At 50.0% G+C, this 15,393-nt stretch overlaps 1 protein-coding gene across 1 annotated transcript in view; it reads right to left on the bottom strand.

Moving 5' to 3' along the window:
• Positions 1 to 1,204: 1,204 nt before the first annotated feature.
• LARS2 (leucyl-tRNA synthetase 2, mitochondrial) overlaps positions 1,205 to 15,393 on the bottom strand; it is a 147,113-nt gene continuing 132,924 nt past the window's right edge. Inside the window, exons 20-21 of the mRNA XM_043442179.1 lie at positions 8,293 to 8,420; positions 1,205 to 2,704 (exon numbers count right to left, since the gene is read on the bottom strand). Of these exons, the coding sequence (XP_043298114.1) occupies positions 2,525 to 2,704; positions 8,293 to 8,420 (308 nt within the window). The 3' untranslated portion in view covers positions 1,205 to 2,524. The remainder of the gene's footprint in view (positions 2,705 to 8,292; positions 8,421 to 15,393) is intronic.

Raw genomic sequence — 15,393 nt, 5'->3', positions numbered from 1 at the left:
CTGTTTTTAAAACTTTTTCTCCTCTTGGAGAAGAAGTTCTTCAAAGCCATGCCGTTTAGTCCAGTGGTCCTGAAGCTTTACTCACCCACTGTTCTAGACAGATTATGTGCTAATAAAGGGATCCCTGACCTCATCTTACTGACAGACTCAAGATCACTTAGCTTACTTTAGGAATAAACAAGACAATGCGGCAAATGCTCTCACTCCCCTCCTTGAATCAAAGATCCTCATCTGTTTACTTACAGTGAATTTGCATTTGTTGGTACATGCCATAGGATTTTGTCCACTCAGGTCAGCTCTGGGAACATCTTAAATCAAGATCACTTAGCTTACTTTAGGAATAAACAAGACAATGCGGCAAATGCACTCACTCCCCTCCTTGAATCAAAGATCCTCATCTGTTTACTTATAGTGAATTTGCATTTGTTGGTACATGCCATAGGATTTTGTCCACTCAGGTCAGCTCTGGGAACATCTTAAATACCTGCTCCAGAGTTCTGGCCCCTGCCTTCCCTTCCAGTCCAAGTCTTTCCTAACTCTGCTTCGCTGTGTTTTGGTCCTGGACCAAATTCATCCCAGTTAAGCTGAAGGTTAGGGAGAGAAAGGACTAGTTAGACATTATGGTTCAAATGAATCAATTAATCCAGTGGTTCTCAAACTTAGCTGGCCATTAGAATCACCCGTGGAGCACCTGTGTCAGCTTCCCTTGTAGCTCAGACTGTAAAGAATCTGCCTGCGATTCAGGAGACCCAAGTTTGATTCCTGGGTTAGGAAGATCCCCTGGGGAAGGGAATGGCTACCCACTCCAGTATTCTCGCCCGGAGAATTCCATGGGCAGAGGAGCCTGGCGGGCTACAGTCCATGGGGTCGTGAAGAGTCGGACATGACTGAACGACTAACAATCAATAATCAGTCAAATGTGGAGAATCTATTAATAAGATCCCTGATGCCCAAGTGCACTTGAGATCAGTTATACCAGGATTTCTGGGCATGGGGACCAGGCAGAGTATTAAGCTTGAGCCAAGTGACTTAGCTGCTGTTTCTAAGTCAGTACCGTGGTTGTTAAGTTCCCCATGCATCCCACTTTACAACAGTCGACAGCCAGGGCTTCAGAGAATAACAGAATAACTCAGTGTGTTCCTGATTAACTCCTAGAATTGGAATATGGTGACTATTCCAGGATCACACATTTGTCCCGAACTCATACATGACAAACATTTTATTCCATTAAAAAAAAAGTCATCTGTTAACTGCTAAACTGCAGGGGACCACACTTGAGCCTACTTCAGAAAAAGACATCGGGGAACAAATACAGATTTTCAGCGTGACAACATGTCTGGATTCTCCTCCCCTCCCTGTATTAAATAGTACTCAGTGGACTGAGGCCAGTTCTGTTAAGAGCACCTAACCTCTGACCTCCCCAAAACCCAGGACCACCCTAACATACATCACACGGGGGTCCTCCCGGCAGCCAGCTGCTGTGGCTGGAGCACAGAAGGCGACACCCGGGTGGCACCAGCCCCCCCACCCCCACCCCCGCCGGCGGTGGGCTCGTTCTGGGGGCCACACCCAGGGCAGCATTGCCATCTGGGGCGCACATGAGCAGACACCCTGTTGAGCTGTGGCAGGCTCTGAGATGGGTTCTGTCCAGGCTGGAAGCAGCTTGGTTCCGCTTCACTTCACAGCAAACGTGACACTCTGAAGGGGCAGTCGGGAGGGGCTGCTCCCCATTCACAGTGCGGAGCGGTGCTTCGCCCGAGGGCCTGAGGATCGGCATCAGAGCAGGCCCGCCAGGCGAGTCCAGCTGAGCCAGGGTGGAAACAGCCAGCCAGGCAGGGCTGAGGAGCCGGGGTGCAGGCAGCCAGACTAGCCCTGCTTGTCTCTTGATTCCCAGCTATTTCTTCTTCTTCTTTTTGGCTGTGCCAGACATGCAGGATCTTAGTTTCCTGACTAGGGATTGAACTGGGGTCCAGAGCAGTGAAAGCACCGGGTCCAAACCACTGGACGGCCAGGGAGTTCCTCCGAGCGACTTCTGAAGACGCCAGTGTCCATGCTGCACGTGGATATCTGGATCCAGCCTGAAGGCAGGAGACCATCTGCCGATCAACAGTGACTGCTCGAGCTGCCCCTGAGCCCCCGACATCCTCGGCGGGGACCTGCTGAAGGCAGTGCGGTCTCCAGGGTCCAGAGGTGCCCAGGCTGCTCGCGAGGCTTCGTGTTCAGGCTCATCCGCTTCCCTTCCCACTCCCACCCAGCCGAATCTCTGGGGGCTGCACGTGGGGCTAGACGCTTCCCCCACCTGCAACGGCAGAGGTATGCGCTCCCCACCGCTTCACCCGTATTTCTCCTCTGCCCCTACCCACCCTCGCCCCAGCACCGGATCACACTGTGGAGGCGCCCTGCGGATGCCAGCCTGTCAGAATGCAAAGGCAGACATTCCAGACACTGGGCCTTTCCCTGAGCCCGGGCCCCAGATTCGTTCCTTCGCCCCAGACCCAGAGGAGGGGCCGCAGCGGGCCGGCAGTCACTCCTGCACCAGGAAGTTGATGAGGGCGGTGCGTGGGGAGAGGAAGGCCTTCTTGATGCTTCGCCCCTGTAACAGCCTGACACCCAGCTCACTCTGGAGAACCAGTTCATGGACTTTGTCCTGGTCCTGGGCGACATGCTGGGGTACGGGGACTTTGCCACAGGCTTTGTTGTTGATCTGACAAGGTGAAAAGAGAGACAACCCATGAGGAAAGCCTGAGAGTGGTAGGCAGCCTGACACCCACTGCCCCTAAAGGGAGCTGCTGTCTCTGTGTGGGGAGAGGGTGTGGGAAGAGAGAAAGAAAAGGCAGGACCCGGCTTCCCAGAAGAGCGAAGTGTAGTGAGATGGGCAGGATTAACACCTGAACACCGCAGAGAGGGCGGGGGCGCCACCCCATGTTTCCTGAACGCTGCCCCCATCACACCTTGGTGGGAATTATGTCAAAAACTCTTGGCATGAGATGGTTCAGGCTATATTCAGGAAGAGAGGGACAACTGTGTTACTGAAGATCATGTCGAGTTCAGATCTGGCTACAGGGCGTTTCACGTGGACTAATTTCTGGGGAACACAGGCAACCTCCCTTCCGGATGACTGGCTCCAGAAGGGGGCGCTCACATGTGACAACCTGGAAACAGGATCCACACCACTCACAGTTCTTACCTAAAATGGGCCAGTATGGTTCCAGATGTTCAAGCTGGTTTTAGAAAAGGCAGAGGAACCAGAGATCAAATTGCCAACATCCTCTGGATCATCGAAAAAGCAAGAGAGTTCCAGGAAAACATCTACTTTGGCTTTATTGACTACGCCAAAGCCTTTGACTGTGTGGATCACCACAAACTGTGGAAAATTCTCAAAGAGATGGGAATACCAGACCACCTCACCTGCCTCCTGATAAATCTGTATGCAGGTCAAAAAGCAACAGTTAGAACTGAACATGGAACAACAGACTGGTTCCAAATCGGGAAAGGAGTAGGTCAAGGCCGTATATTGTCACCCTGCTTATTTAACTTATATGCAGAGTACATCATGAGAAACACTGGGCTGGAGGAAGCAAAAGTTGGAATCAAGATTGCCAGGAGAAATATCAATAACCTCAGATATGCAGATGACACCACCCTATGGCAGAAAGTGAAGAAGAACTAAGAGCCTCTTGATGAAAGAGGAGAGTGAAAAAGTTGGCTTAAAACTCAACATTCAGAAAACTAAGATCATGGCATCCAGTTCCATCACTTCATGGCAAATAGATGGGGAAATAATGGAAACAGTGACAGACTTTATTTTTCTGGGCTCCAAAATCACTGCAGATGGTGATTGCAGCCATGGAATTAAAAGATGCTTGCTCCTTGGAAGAAAAGCTATGACCAACCTAGACAGCATATTAAAAAGCAGAGACATTACTTTACCAACAAAGGTCTGTCTAGTCAAAGCTAAGGTTTTTCCAGTGGTCATGTATGGATGTGAGAGTTGGACTATAAAGAAAGCTGAAGGCCGAAGAATTGATGCTTTTGAACTGTGGAGTTGAAGACTCTTGAGAGTCCCTTGGACTGCAAGGAGATCCAACCAGTCCATCCTAAAGGAAATTCATTGGAAGGACTGATGTTGAAGCTGAAACTCCAATACTCCGGCTACCTGATGCAAAGAGCTGACTCACTGGAAGAGACCCTGATGCTGGGAAAGATTGAAGGCAGGAGAAGGGGTCGAGAGAGGATGAAATGGTTGGATGGCATCACTGACGCGATGGACATGAGTTTTGAATAGGCTTCAGGAGTTGGTAATGGACAGGGAAGCCTGGTGTGCTACAGTCCATGGGGTCACAAAGAGTCGGATGCGACTGAGTGACTGAACTGAACTGAACGGCTCCAGACACCAGTGGTGTTATTCACTGAATGTTGGTTCAATTATTTGATGTGAAGGTTAAATTTCACATCAAATATGAACTGATATGGTTGCTAAGGAAAGTGACATGTGATCCAGATAGCTTCTGAACAGCTTGTTTCAAATCCTCCGTCCCAGTGGCTCCTGTCAGAATGCTTACGTTTCTTTCATGAATGCTCCAGTTTTTAACTTGGAAAATAAAGTCACTGTATGATGAAAAATTACCAGGAAGAACTTCTGAAGTTTTAACCAAAGCATATTATCCAGGATCCCATAGTCACCCATTTATCTTTTCAGATTTCTGTGCACATAATGGCATTTTTCGAGGCTGCATTGGCCTAGATGGCTGTGCTGTGCTGTGTGTGCTAAGACACTTCAGTGGTGTCCGACTCTGAGACCCCCATGGACTATAGCCTGCCAGGCCCCTCTGTCCATGGCATTCTCCAGGCAAGAATACTGGAGTGGGTTGCTATGTCCTCCTCCGGGGGATCTTCCTGACTGGGATGGAACCCGCGTCTCTTACATCTCCTGCATTGGTAGGCAGGTTCTTCACCACTAGCGCCACCTAGAGGAAGGGATGGGAGGCGGGTTCTTTACCACTCGCACCACCTAGGCGACGGGATGGGAGACAAATAAGAAGTCACCTCCCCCCAAAAAAAAAAAAAAAAAGAAGTCACCTCAAACAGCGGCTGCTTGCCTTAGGAAGGTCTCCAGGTGACCTGGTGGCCATGCTAGCTTCTGCCCTTTGGCCTTGCCACCTCCACTTCACCACTCGGCCTGCGTCCAGGCCTCTGTGCTGTTCTCTAGGAGTCTTCCAACAGCTGCCTGGTGGCCCCTGGCCGTGAGCGCTGTCCCCGCACCCCCTAACCGCCCCATCCACTGCTCACTGACAGGAGCCCCACAGGGGCTCACGACAGTAAAGGCACTCGCTGTCTGAGCTCTCTCTCTGCCAGGCACCGTGCTCCACAAGTCACCTGAGAGACTCTGTTTATCCCTGTCACAAGCCTGAGGGAGGTCACTGCTATTCCAGCCCCGATTCTCAGAGGGCCAAGCTGAGGGACAGGATTGTGAAGCCACGGACCCAGGTCCCCACCCCAGCCCACACTGGAGACGGGATGACCCCTGGACCCACCTCTCTTCCCTGCCAGCCCCCAGCCGCTCCAGACGCAGTCCGGCCCTCTCTCTCGAGTGGCCCTGCCTCTGCTCCAGCCCCTCCTCGGCTCACGGAGCAGGGAAGGCTCCCCCTGCCGTGGCTCCTTCCCTCCACTTAGGGAAACCAAGCTCCTCTTTCAAAGCCAAGGTCACATCCTCTTCCTCAGGACACGTTCCCCAGCGCCCCAGCTGCCAGAGGCCGCGACGCCTATGCGAGCAGCGGTGACCACCTAGCATGTGAGCTACTAAGCCCTGTGCTGCCAGTGTTTCCTCTTTGTGAGACGGGGCCTCGTCTGTGAAATGGGGAGAACAGCAGGGTCTGCCTCGTGGGGCTGCTATGCGGGGTCAGTGAGTTAGCACCTGGAAAATTCTAAGGGCAGAGCCCGCTTCTTAGTCAGTGCTCACAGTGTGTTAGTGGGTTTTGTCATTAGTGCGTCCAGAAGCAGGTTAAGTACTCCTGGCATGCTCCGTCTAATTCTTGGCATAATCAGGTGAGGCAGGCCGTGGATTTGCCTCCATTTTAACTGAGGAAACTGAGGATTAGGCATTTTGCAAAGTGAGGTGGTCCAAGTCCCAAGCTCTTCTGTCTTAACCTGGAGGCTATGCAAATTGTCAGTGTGCATGACAACGTGTGTGCCTCCCCAGACCGTCTCTCCTGGTGCTGGGGTCCTCGGACACGAGGCGGTGCCTCCGGGCTCAGAGCACACGGGCGCGGCTGAACTGAGTTATGCTGAGTTACACTGTTCTGTGCTGTAGCTTCTATTTCTGGCCTTGGCCCTGAGTGAGATCACGTGGAGACAGGATGGCAGGCCTCGACACCCCGACCCGGAGGCTGTTGAGCGGGGTGTGCTTGCAAGGAGCCCTACACATTTTAAATCTTGAATTTTTATTTCAATGAAAATCTAAGATTATTTTACCAATTATCAAAACTCGATTTCTTTTCCGCAGTGGTTAATTTAAAATGGAAAGACATTTTCAGGCTAGAACTTCAGCGTCTCAAGTTTGGCATTTCTGGGACTTCCCTGGTGGTCCAGTGGTTCAGACTCTGCAGGGGGAGCTGGTTTGATCCCTGGTCAAGGGAACTAAGATCCCACAGGCTGCAGGGTGTGGCAAAAAAAAAAAAAAAAAGTTGGCCTTTCTCAACCTCAGCTTAGGCCGACGAGCCCTTAGAAGTATGCAAGAGAATTATTTCTTAGAAACGTTAACCAAATTAAAGAAATTACCTCTCTGTGGCACAGGCTAGTTTTGAGGACTCTGGGAAGAAGCCTAGCCAGGCAGCCCCACCTCCCTGCCCTCTGTGGGCAGGCGAACAGGAGGCATCGAGGAACTAAGTGCCAGGGGAGAGGGTGAGGAGAAAGAGTGGCTGACAAGGAGCCAGTCTCCTGGGGGTACTGTCTTTCCCAATGTGGACCTGCCTGCAGGGCCCAGGGTTGGCAGACGCAGCCGGTGGGGACTGGCAGGCCCGGCTACCCCTCAGCCTCTGGGCATGTTCCACAACTTGCAATCATTTTGTTTCTATTTTTCCTTCCTTCTTATTTTTCCCTATCTTTTCTACCAGGCTTTAAGCTCCACGAGGACAGGGACCTGGTTTGTTGTATTTGGGTTTGGGTCCCAAGAGCCTGTGTTAAGGTAAGGGAGGTAACTGGATAATGACTGAGGAATAAACAAATGTGGGCAAAGTGATGAGCTCTCTGAGCCCATGTCCTCAGCTGAAAAAAAAAAAAATGAGGACAGTGATGCCTACCTTTCAGGGTGATGAGAGTTGGGATGTAAATCAGCTGGCCCACGTGTGGTTCAGACTAAAAGGTCTGCCCCTTGTTTTCTTTCCCTCTTCAGCCACATCAGCATATTGAAGAGATATTCCTCACAACGGGTCTCAGATTAAGCAAACTAAATGCATAAGGATACACTAGAGCAGAACTACTAGCTCTATACTATAATCAACTACTTCTATGTATTTAAAATGATCCACTTTACCAAAAAAGAGATTTCATGTAGCCTTTCTGAAATATATTTTGCAGAGTGAGGGATTCCATGCCCACCACCTCACTATCACCTTACCCTTTCCAAAAGCCAACAGCAGCTGAATAAAACCTAGAGAGCCTGAAACACAGTTGGAATGAAGACAGAACACATAAGACAGGACAGGTTGATTCTTTCCATGCTCTCAAAAACTCGAAGGCCACAGGTTTTCTGCTCACAAGCTTTTGGTATGTGGTGACCTCAAAACTGAAGGTGCTGGCAAAGCAAGACAGGCTGGAAGGTCAGGCAGAGAGTCAGGCAGAGAGTCAGAGAAACCTCCAGACCCAGGTGTGTGTGTGTGTGTGTGTGTGTGTGTGTGTGTGTGAAGGTCGGGCAGAGAGTCGGAGAAACCTCCAGACCCAGGTGTGTGTGTGTGTGTGTGTGTGTGTGTGTGTGTGTGTGTGTGTGTGTGTGTGTGTGTGTGTGTGAAGGTCGGGCAGAGAGTCGGAGAAAGACCCAGGTGTGTGTGTGTGTGTGTGTGTGTGTGTGAAGGTCGGGCAGAGAGTCAGAGAAACCTCCAGACCCAGCCGTGTGTGTGTGTGTGTGTGTGTGTGTGTGTGTGTGTGTGTGTGTGTGTGTGTGTGTGTGTGTGTGTGTGTGTGTGTGTGAGTGTGAAGGTCGGGCAGAGAGTCGGAGAAACCTCCAGACCCAGCCGTGTGTGTGTGTGTGTGAGGGAGAGATTCCCCTGGGTGCGAGGGGCCTCGGGAGGCACTCACCAGAACCGCCATCTGCACGACCTCGGGCTGCTGGAGGAACTGCGGGTCCACGGCGGGCCAGGCCTGAAGCAGCACGCTGGCGTCCCAGGCGTAGTGGGCACATAGCTTCTGTGGCACCAGTGCCAGGCCTGCAACATGGAGACACAGAGGGTCCCTGAGCACATTCGGGCTCACGGGGGCGCGCTGCAGAGCGTCTGTCCCGACACGGCCTGCCCTGGAGCTGTCTGAGGCCCCGGGGGCCCCACCATGGCTTTCCACAGCCCACCAGGGGCCCCCACTTCCTTCAGACTTGCTCATCATCCCAGCTTATTTATTAAATATATTTTGGCCATAGGAGGCTAGTTTGGGGGAGAATGGATCAGTGTATATGTATGATTGAGTCCCTCCGCTGTTCAACTGAAACTACCACAATATTGTTAATCAGTCAGACCCTAAAACAAAATAAAAAGCTTAAAGTTTAGGAAAAAAAAAATTTTTTTTGACTGCACCAAGTGGCATATGGGATTCCAGTTCCCTGACCAGGGATCAAACCTGCATCCCCTGCACTAGAGGCGCGGAGTCTTAACCACTGGACTGCCAGAGAATTACCATCTCAGTTTATAGGTAGCTTTCTTTTTTTTTCAACAATACCCAGAGCAATAAAGATGGGTGAACACACTGTTCTTAAGTGTGCATTTGGAAAAGTAAGGCTGCTGACTTTCCTCGGTCTCTGTAGTCCCGCTGGTGAAGGACTCCAGTGTGCAGATCCCGAAGTAACGAGCTGTGCTGGCTTCCTCTCTGGCCCGAGAATACTTGTGGTCTGAGAGGGCCTCCCACCCAGTCCTTTGGCTCCTAATTGACCGAGCCAACATGCTGAGAACAGCAGGAGGCTCCTTCTGGACCTACTCAGAGGGAGCTCAACCTCTCAGCTAAAACTCCCTCTCGTGAGAGGCTCCCGCCACTTCCAAATTGGAAAGGGCTGTCCTTGACCCAGGGTGGGTCCAACCCGAGGAAGCTGGGAGGAATGAAAGCCTCTCCCCTCTCGAGCTCCCCAATGCTTCGCGCTGCAGCCCCCAAGGCCGAGGAGGCTCAGTACCCCAGAGGCGGTCATGGCCAGTGGTCTGCACTTTAGGGCTTCAACCAGGGCTTCTCTAGCAGGGAGGGTTCGACCTCTGAGCCTCTGTTGATATCGGGAGTACAAAAGATGCCCCCAAAAGTGCAGGAATACACGGGGCAGAAAAGCCGATGCCTGGGCGATTGTGGCGTGGCACCTCACCGCTGCCTCCTGGTCCTCCCAGAGGCAGGCCTTGAGCGAGAGGGCACATGAATGCGGGCAGTGTGCCCATGTGGGGACGTTGCCAAGGCAACGGCACAGCCCTCACACTGTGAGTGGTTTCTCCAGGGCTGGTAGAGGTGGCGTGGCCCTTACATTCCGTGCTTCCCCCGCCCCAACCGCCCCACTTATTATTAGCCTTGAGACTAGCAGATACATTTGAAGTTTGAGTCTGGGACAGAGGAAATGAAGCCCACCAATGCCAGTCCCGAACACTGGGCTGTGAGTTGACAATGTTTTATTTTCTTTGATGACAAAAGTGATGCATACTCCTTGCAGAAAATTTGTAAAAAGTCAAAAAACAACAAAAAAATCATGTTCACATGGATAGCATCTATAAAACTTTTTATTTTGAAAGGTAGTAATGTAATATATTGAATGAATATTTGTATGATATTGTATCCACAGAATTAAGCCTAACTACCACCTGGATCATGCTATAGACACAGTTTTGGATTCTCTTTTCTCCTACATTTTAAACTAATAATCAGCTTCATGGAAAATGATGACACACAACAGTATATATGTACTATGGTCATAGTTTTAGCAAATGTTTATATAAACAGATAGAAAAGTTGAGGAAGAAAAACAGCAGAATAGCAGCAAGGATTATCCATGGGAGATATAAGTATAGGCAATCTTTTTGTATAGATTTTTCTACAAGGAATACTCGTGGCTTTTGTAATTTGAAAAGATATTTATAAACAGTGTTCCCATACTGTGACATCAGTTCAAGAATTTTTTTCTGGTTTCTTTTTAAGGTTTCATTTTCTTTTCCATTTATTCATAATTTATCTATCTGTAATTTATTTTGTGTATAATGTGAAAAAAAAATACACAGCAGTTTTCCAAACTGACTCCATTGAATAAAGCTTCTCTTCCCTATTGGTTTGTGATTTTGTTTTACAATATACTATACTAGAGATGGGCTTCCCTGATGGCTCAGACAGTAAAGAATCTGCCTGCAATGCAGGAGACCTGAGTTCGATCCCAGGGTTGGGAAGATTCCCTGGAGAAGGGCAGGGAAACCCACTCCAGTATTCTCGCCAAAAGAATCCTCACGGACAGAGGAGCCTGGCAGGCTACAGTCCGTGGGGTCGCAAAGAGTCGGACACAGCTGAGCGACTAAGCGCAGCACATACTAGGGATGGCTGCAGGACTGTTTACCATGAAGATACTTAAAATGCCTGCATGTGATGAGGTGAAGGACGGGTCAGAAGATGGATCAGCACACTGCTTCCTTCACTGAGAAAGTCTTGTTACCAACAATATGGTCAGTTTTACTGGAATGCGTGCTTAGTGACACCGGCCATGGACCTGCTAAGCTCCTCACCTTGTCCTAAGCTCTGAGAGACAGTTCCCAGACCAGCCTCAGGTCTCTGGACCCCTCTGAAGAGCACTGGTGTCTTGCTCTGGTGACCTGCGTGTCTCAGCCCCCGTGAGGGCATTGCGGGTTTGCCGTAGCATCCTGTGTTCTACTCTCTGGCGCTCTTCCTGTCACCCTGTGCTGGCAGACAGCCTGGGGGCAGGAAAGGCCCCTCGGGATCTGAGAACCCAGTGGCGTTGGAGATGCGCTCCTGGCCCCGTCTGGCCCCGTGCCCTGGGCTTCCCCTGCTTCTAACGAGCCTGTGCCTCTTGGCAGAAGCAGAAAGGAGCTTCCTGCTGGCTCCTCAGAAGGGTTCCTATTGAGACTCATATCTAAATACAGGACAGAGGTCACGGAAGGGAGATAATCAGGTCTTTATTTTAGCTGGCTGGGCCAGCATGGCTTGTCCTGTGACCCAGCTGCCACGGGCAGCGTTCCAGAGCCTCCGCATGGCAGTTGCACAGGATGCCTGGGAGATGAAAGGACCCTGGACACAAATGTTCTGGGCAGAAGCTGTTACAAATTCCACTTTAAAAAAAAATGAGGAAGCGCAGCCTTCCTGGAGCAATCAGGATGCTTATTTATAGTGGCTGGCAGCCCTGCCAGGGATTCCATATAGATGGGAGAGGGGGCCCCCCACCTCGCTACCCCTGCCCTGTCCTGCTCAGCAGGGAGGAACAGAAACTCACGACCCTAGGCTCTGCGTCATGTTTTTGCCTTCCTGCTCTTTTTAGGGAACTAAAAATACCTTCCATTTGCATGGCAAATACAATGCTTTCTTTACGTGACACAGGTCAGGCCAGGAGCTGGTGTTTGGGAAGCACATGGAGAAAGTCTGAGCACGGGCTGGGAAGCGGCAAGGCTCTGATACACAGGCCACCGTGGAGGCCAGCTGTCGCTCTCAGCCCACCCTCTTCCTGCCCCTCCCTGGAGAGCTGCTGTCGCTGACCTTCCTGTGCAAGAACCGAAATGATCCTCTTCTCCCGCCCCGAGAGCTGGTGAGGTCCCACACCACCACAGCACCTGGAGCGAGAGCAGGTGGTCGTGGTGTCTGTGGATGGCAGGCCTCCCCTGATGACCAGTTTCACGCCTATCTCCACTCCACCCCAATCCTCATCACACACAGGGGAGGTCCAGAGACTGGGTCCCCACCATGCGCCACCCAGCCCTGGCACTGCCAAGGAAATGGACCGGGAAAGACGCTGCTTCATGTTAGCCTTTACCCACAGAAAGGGTTCTGGTGACATTGCCTCAGTGGTAAAGAATCCGCCTGCCAATGAAGGAGCCACAGGTTCGATTCCTGGGTTGGGAAGATCCCCAGGAGAAGGAGGAAATGACAACCAACTCCAATTTTCTTGTCTGGGAAATCACATGACCTGAGAAGCCTGGTGGGTTATAGTCCATTGAGTCACGAAAGAGTCGGATGTGACTCAGTGACTAAACAACAACAAAATAATGTGGAAACAGCACACACATTCATGTATAAAACTATAGGAACATCAGCAAATATCTTACTGTCCCTTAGAAGTATCACACACACACTTCTAGATGATTTGTGGATTTGCAGGTTTTTTTTTTTGGCCTTTCTGAGTGGCTTGCAGAATCTTAATTCCTCAGCCAGGGACTGAACCTGTGCCCTCTGCAGTGAAAGCTCGGAGTCCTAACCACTGGACCATCAGGGAAGTCCCAAGATTTGTAGTTTTGTTGAAATTAATGAATACAGCATATATGCATGGCAAAACAATATAGCTACAATATTTTACCACCATTCTTACGAAGAAAAAAATGTGTGGTGGTAGACTACACTTCAAGATCATGAGTTACTTGAGAAACTTAAGGGAGGCAAAGGGTCACCGTGCTGTGACCCTAATAATTAAGATGTTGATGGAAGACTCAGAGATGGCAAGAGGTAGAAGCAAGATGCAAAAAGCAAGGGAGAAAAATCACTGTTGAACTGTAAAAATGGCCAGAGAAACAGAAATGGGAGATCCTATTATCACATTTTAAATAACCTGTATTTGGAAAAGAGGCTAATTGCAAAGTAGCACACACACACACACAAAAAAAGGAAAAATCACTTAAATGCCCATCAACAGACAACTGTTGAATAACGGATGGAATGAATATTCACTAGGTAAGACACCATGAAGCTTTTTAAAAAAGAACAGGGTCAGCCTGTAAGTGATGATACAGAACTACCCAATAGAACACTCAGTATGGTAAGAGAGAAAAATTTCACCTACATGCATGGAGTTCTGACAATCTGACTGTCAGACTCAGCAGTGGAGGTGCCTGGGGAGAACAGCTGAGCGTAGGGGTGAGGATGCGCGAGAACCTAGGACACACCCTTTGTAAGAGCTGAGGGTTCCTCAGTATGTGTATAGATGTAATTTTCAAGGAAAACTCTAGGATTTGCTTTGCTTTAAGAAGCCCAGAGGGGGAACCTCATGTCCTTTGTCTGGAAACAGTGTCAGGGACCCCAAACATGCAAAATTTCCCTAACACCCTTGTGGATAGAACAATACTCTATGATGGTAAACAAAAGATCACTCTGTAAATTCAGATGTGGTCTCCTGATCTTCTCAGATCCAGAGCTTCAGGAAGGAAAAAAAGATTTCCTCATCCTGTTAACGTGTGCATACTGCCAAGACACTGGTTCTATTATGTCCCACTGAAGGTATCCACTGACTCTTTACATGGTTGGTAGAGGACATTATTAGGCTATCAAGTACTTTGGGTTTCTCTAAAGGTTTTCTTCTATCCAGAGCCACGATGGCTATTTTGCCCATGGACCCCAAACGGCCCTCAAAAGATAGATCTCATCTGATGTCCTTTGGGGAGAATCTCTTCCATGAAAACCTGCTTTTCTGGGGAACTCTGGGAAATGGTAATTTCTGAACAACCCACCCTCACTGACTGTCCTCCCATTGTAGTCACTGTGTGGTTATCTAAGGTGCAGCAGGGAAATCAGAAGCTGTATGAAAGCTATGTTTTTTATTTATTTATTTGCGCTGGGTCTTAGTTGCAGCGTGCGGAATTTTTTGTTGTTGCTGTTGCAGCAAGTGGCTTCTTTAGTTGAGGCGTGGGAACTCTCAGCTGCATCGTGTGGGATCTAGTTTCCTGACCAGGGAGTGAACCTGGACTCCCTGCCATGGGAGTGTGCAGTCTTACCCGCTAGACCACCAGGGAAGTCCTGAAAGCTATGTTTACTTAGAATAAAGTCCCAGAGCCTTGAGAGGAGGGTGACTGACAGTGTGGGACGACAGTAATGACGTCCCCTCACAGCACAGTGCTTCTGCTTGCAGAGGACTCTCACTCCTGTGACACTGGCCCTTACCAGATGTTGGGAGAGGCCGGAAGGGGTCAGGTCCCCACCGTCCGCAGAAGGCGCCTGACAAAGAGCTGCGAGCTAATGGCCAGGGTGCCGTGCCTGGGATGGGGGACTCCTCACCTGACTGTGCCATGGCCCCGCTGCCCATTCCGAGGAGACACACACACACTCACGTGCAGAGCCAGGAGACAAAGGTTTCCCACTGCTTCTTTAAACGCTTGAGGGATGACCTTTCAAGGGAATGGACACAGACTGCAGTGCCCGCTGCTCCGAATGCCCTCCCCAGCTTTCCCACCAATGCCTAGAACAGAGTCCGGCACAAAATACACGCTCAATGAATGTTCACGGAATGACTGAATGAGACCCGTTATTCAATCTAGACCCACTCCTTATTCTAATACAGCTCACAAAACCCACTGGTGTCACATGTGGGGAAAAACATGGAGCCGAATCTGAAACTGACTAGTTTCTATCACACTGCTTTAGTGTATGTCCTTCAGGAGAGCCGGCCACACAACTGAAAAACAGACCAGCAGGGTATCCCCACAGTGTACACCTCTGGTAAGACCTGCCGGGTGGGGATAGGACACTGGAGACAGCAGGCCCTCTCTGCCACCCTCCAAATCCTGGCCCTAAAACACAGAGACTGGAGGGGCATGCAAGGAGGGGATTTCTGAAAACCCCATTTACATCAGTCCCTTGTGGGAGAAACGAAATGAAGAAGGCAGACAGATAATGCGGGACTGAAAATGATAAGAGGGAGAGATGTGTATATTCCAGGGTGAGTGAATACGTTTATTACAAATTAGATAAGCTTTGTTTTATAAGAAGGGAAGAGCAGGAAAGAATTAACAGGGTGCTACTTAAAAGACTTAATGTGATCACCAATGCTAAATGAAATAGGCATGTTTCCTGCCTAAGGAGATAATGAAAGGGTGCATAAGCTAATGTAATATGGCAGCAGCCTGGCAGGGCCTAATACCACCCTCCCTTTAGGGCATTCTGTCTATTCAGTAAAGAACGGGGGGACGTTCTTGTCCAATGTGGTATGTTCTAAAGCACAGAAGCAACTCAATTCACTTGGTGAAGGCA

Source organism: Cervus canadensis, chromosome 22, assembly GCF_019320065.1.
Source record: "Cervus canadensis isolate Bull #8, Minnesota chromosome 22, ASM1932006v1, whole genome shotgun sequence".
Lineage (NCBI taxonomy): Eukaryota > Metazoa > Chordata > Mammalia > Artiodactyla > Cervidae > Cervus > Cervus canadensis.
The sequence above is the reverse complement of the archived record's forward strand: the minus strand, read 5'-3'. Positions and strand labels throughout refer to the sequence as shown.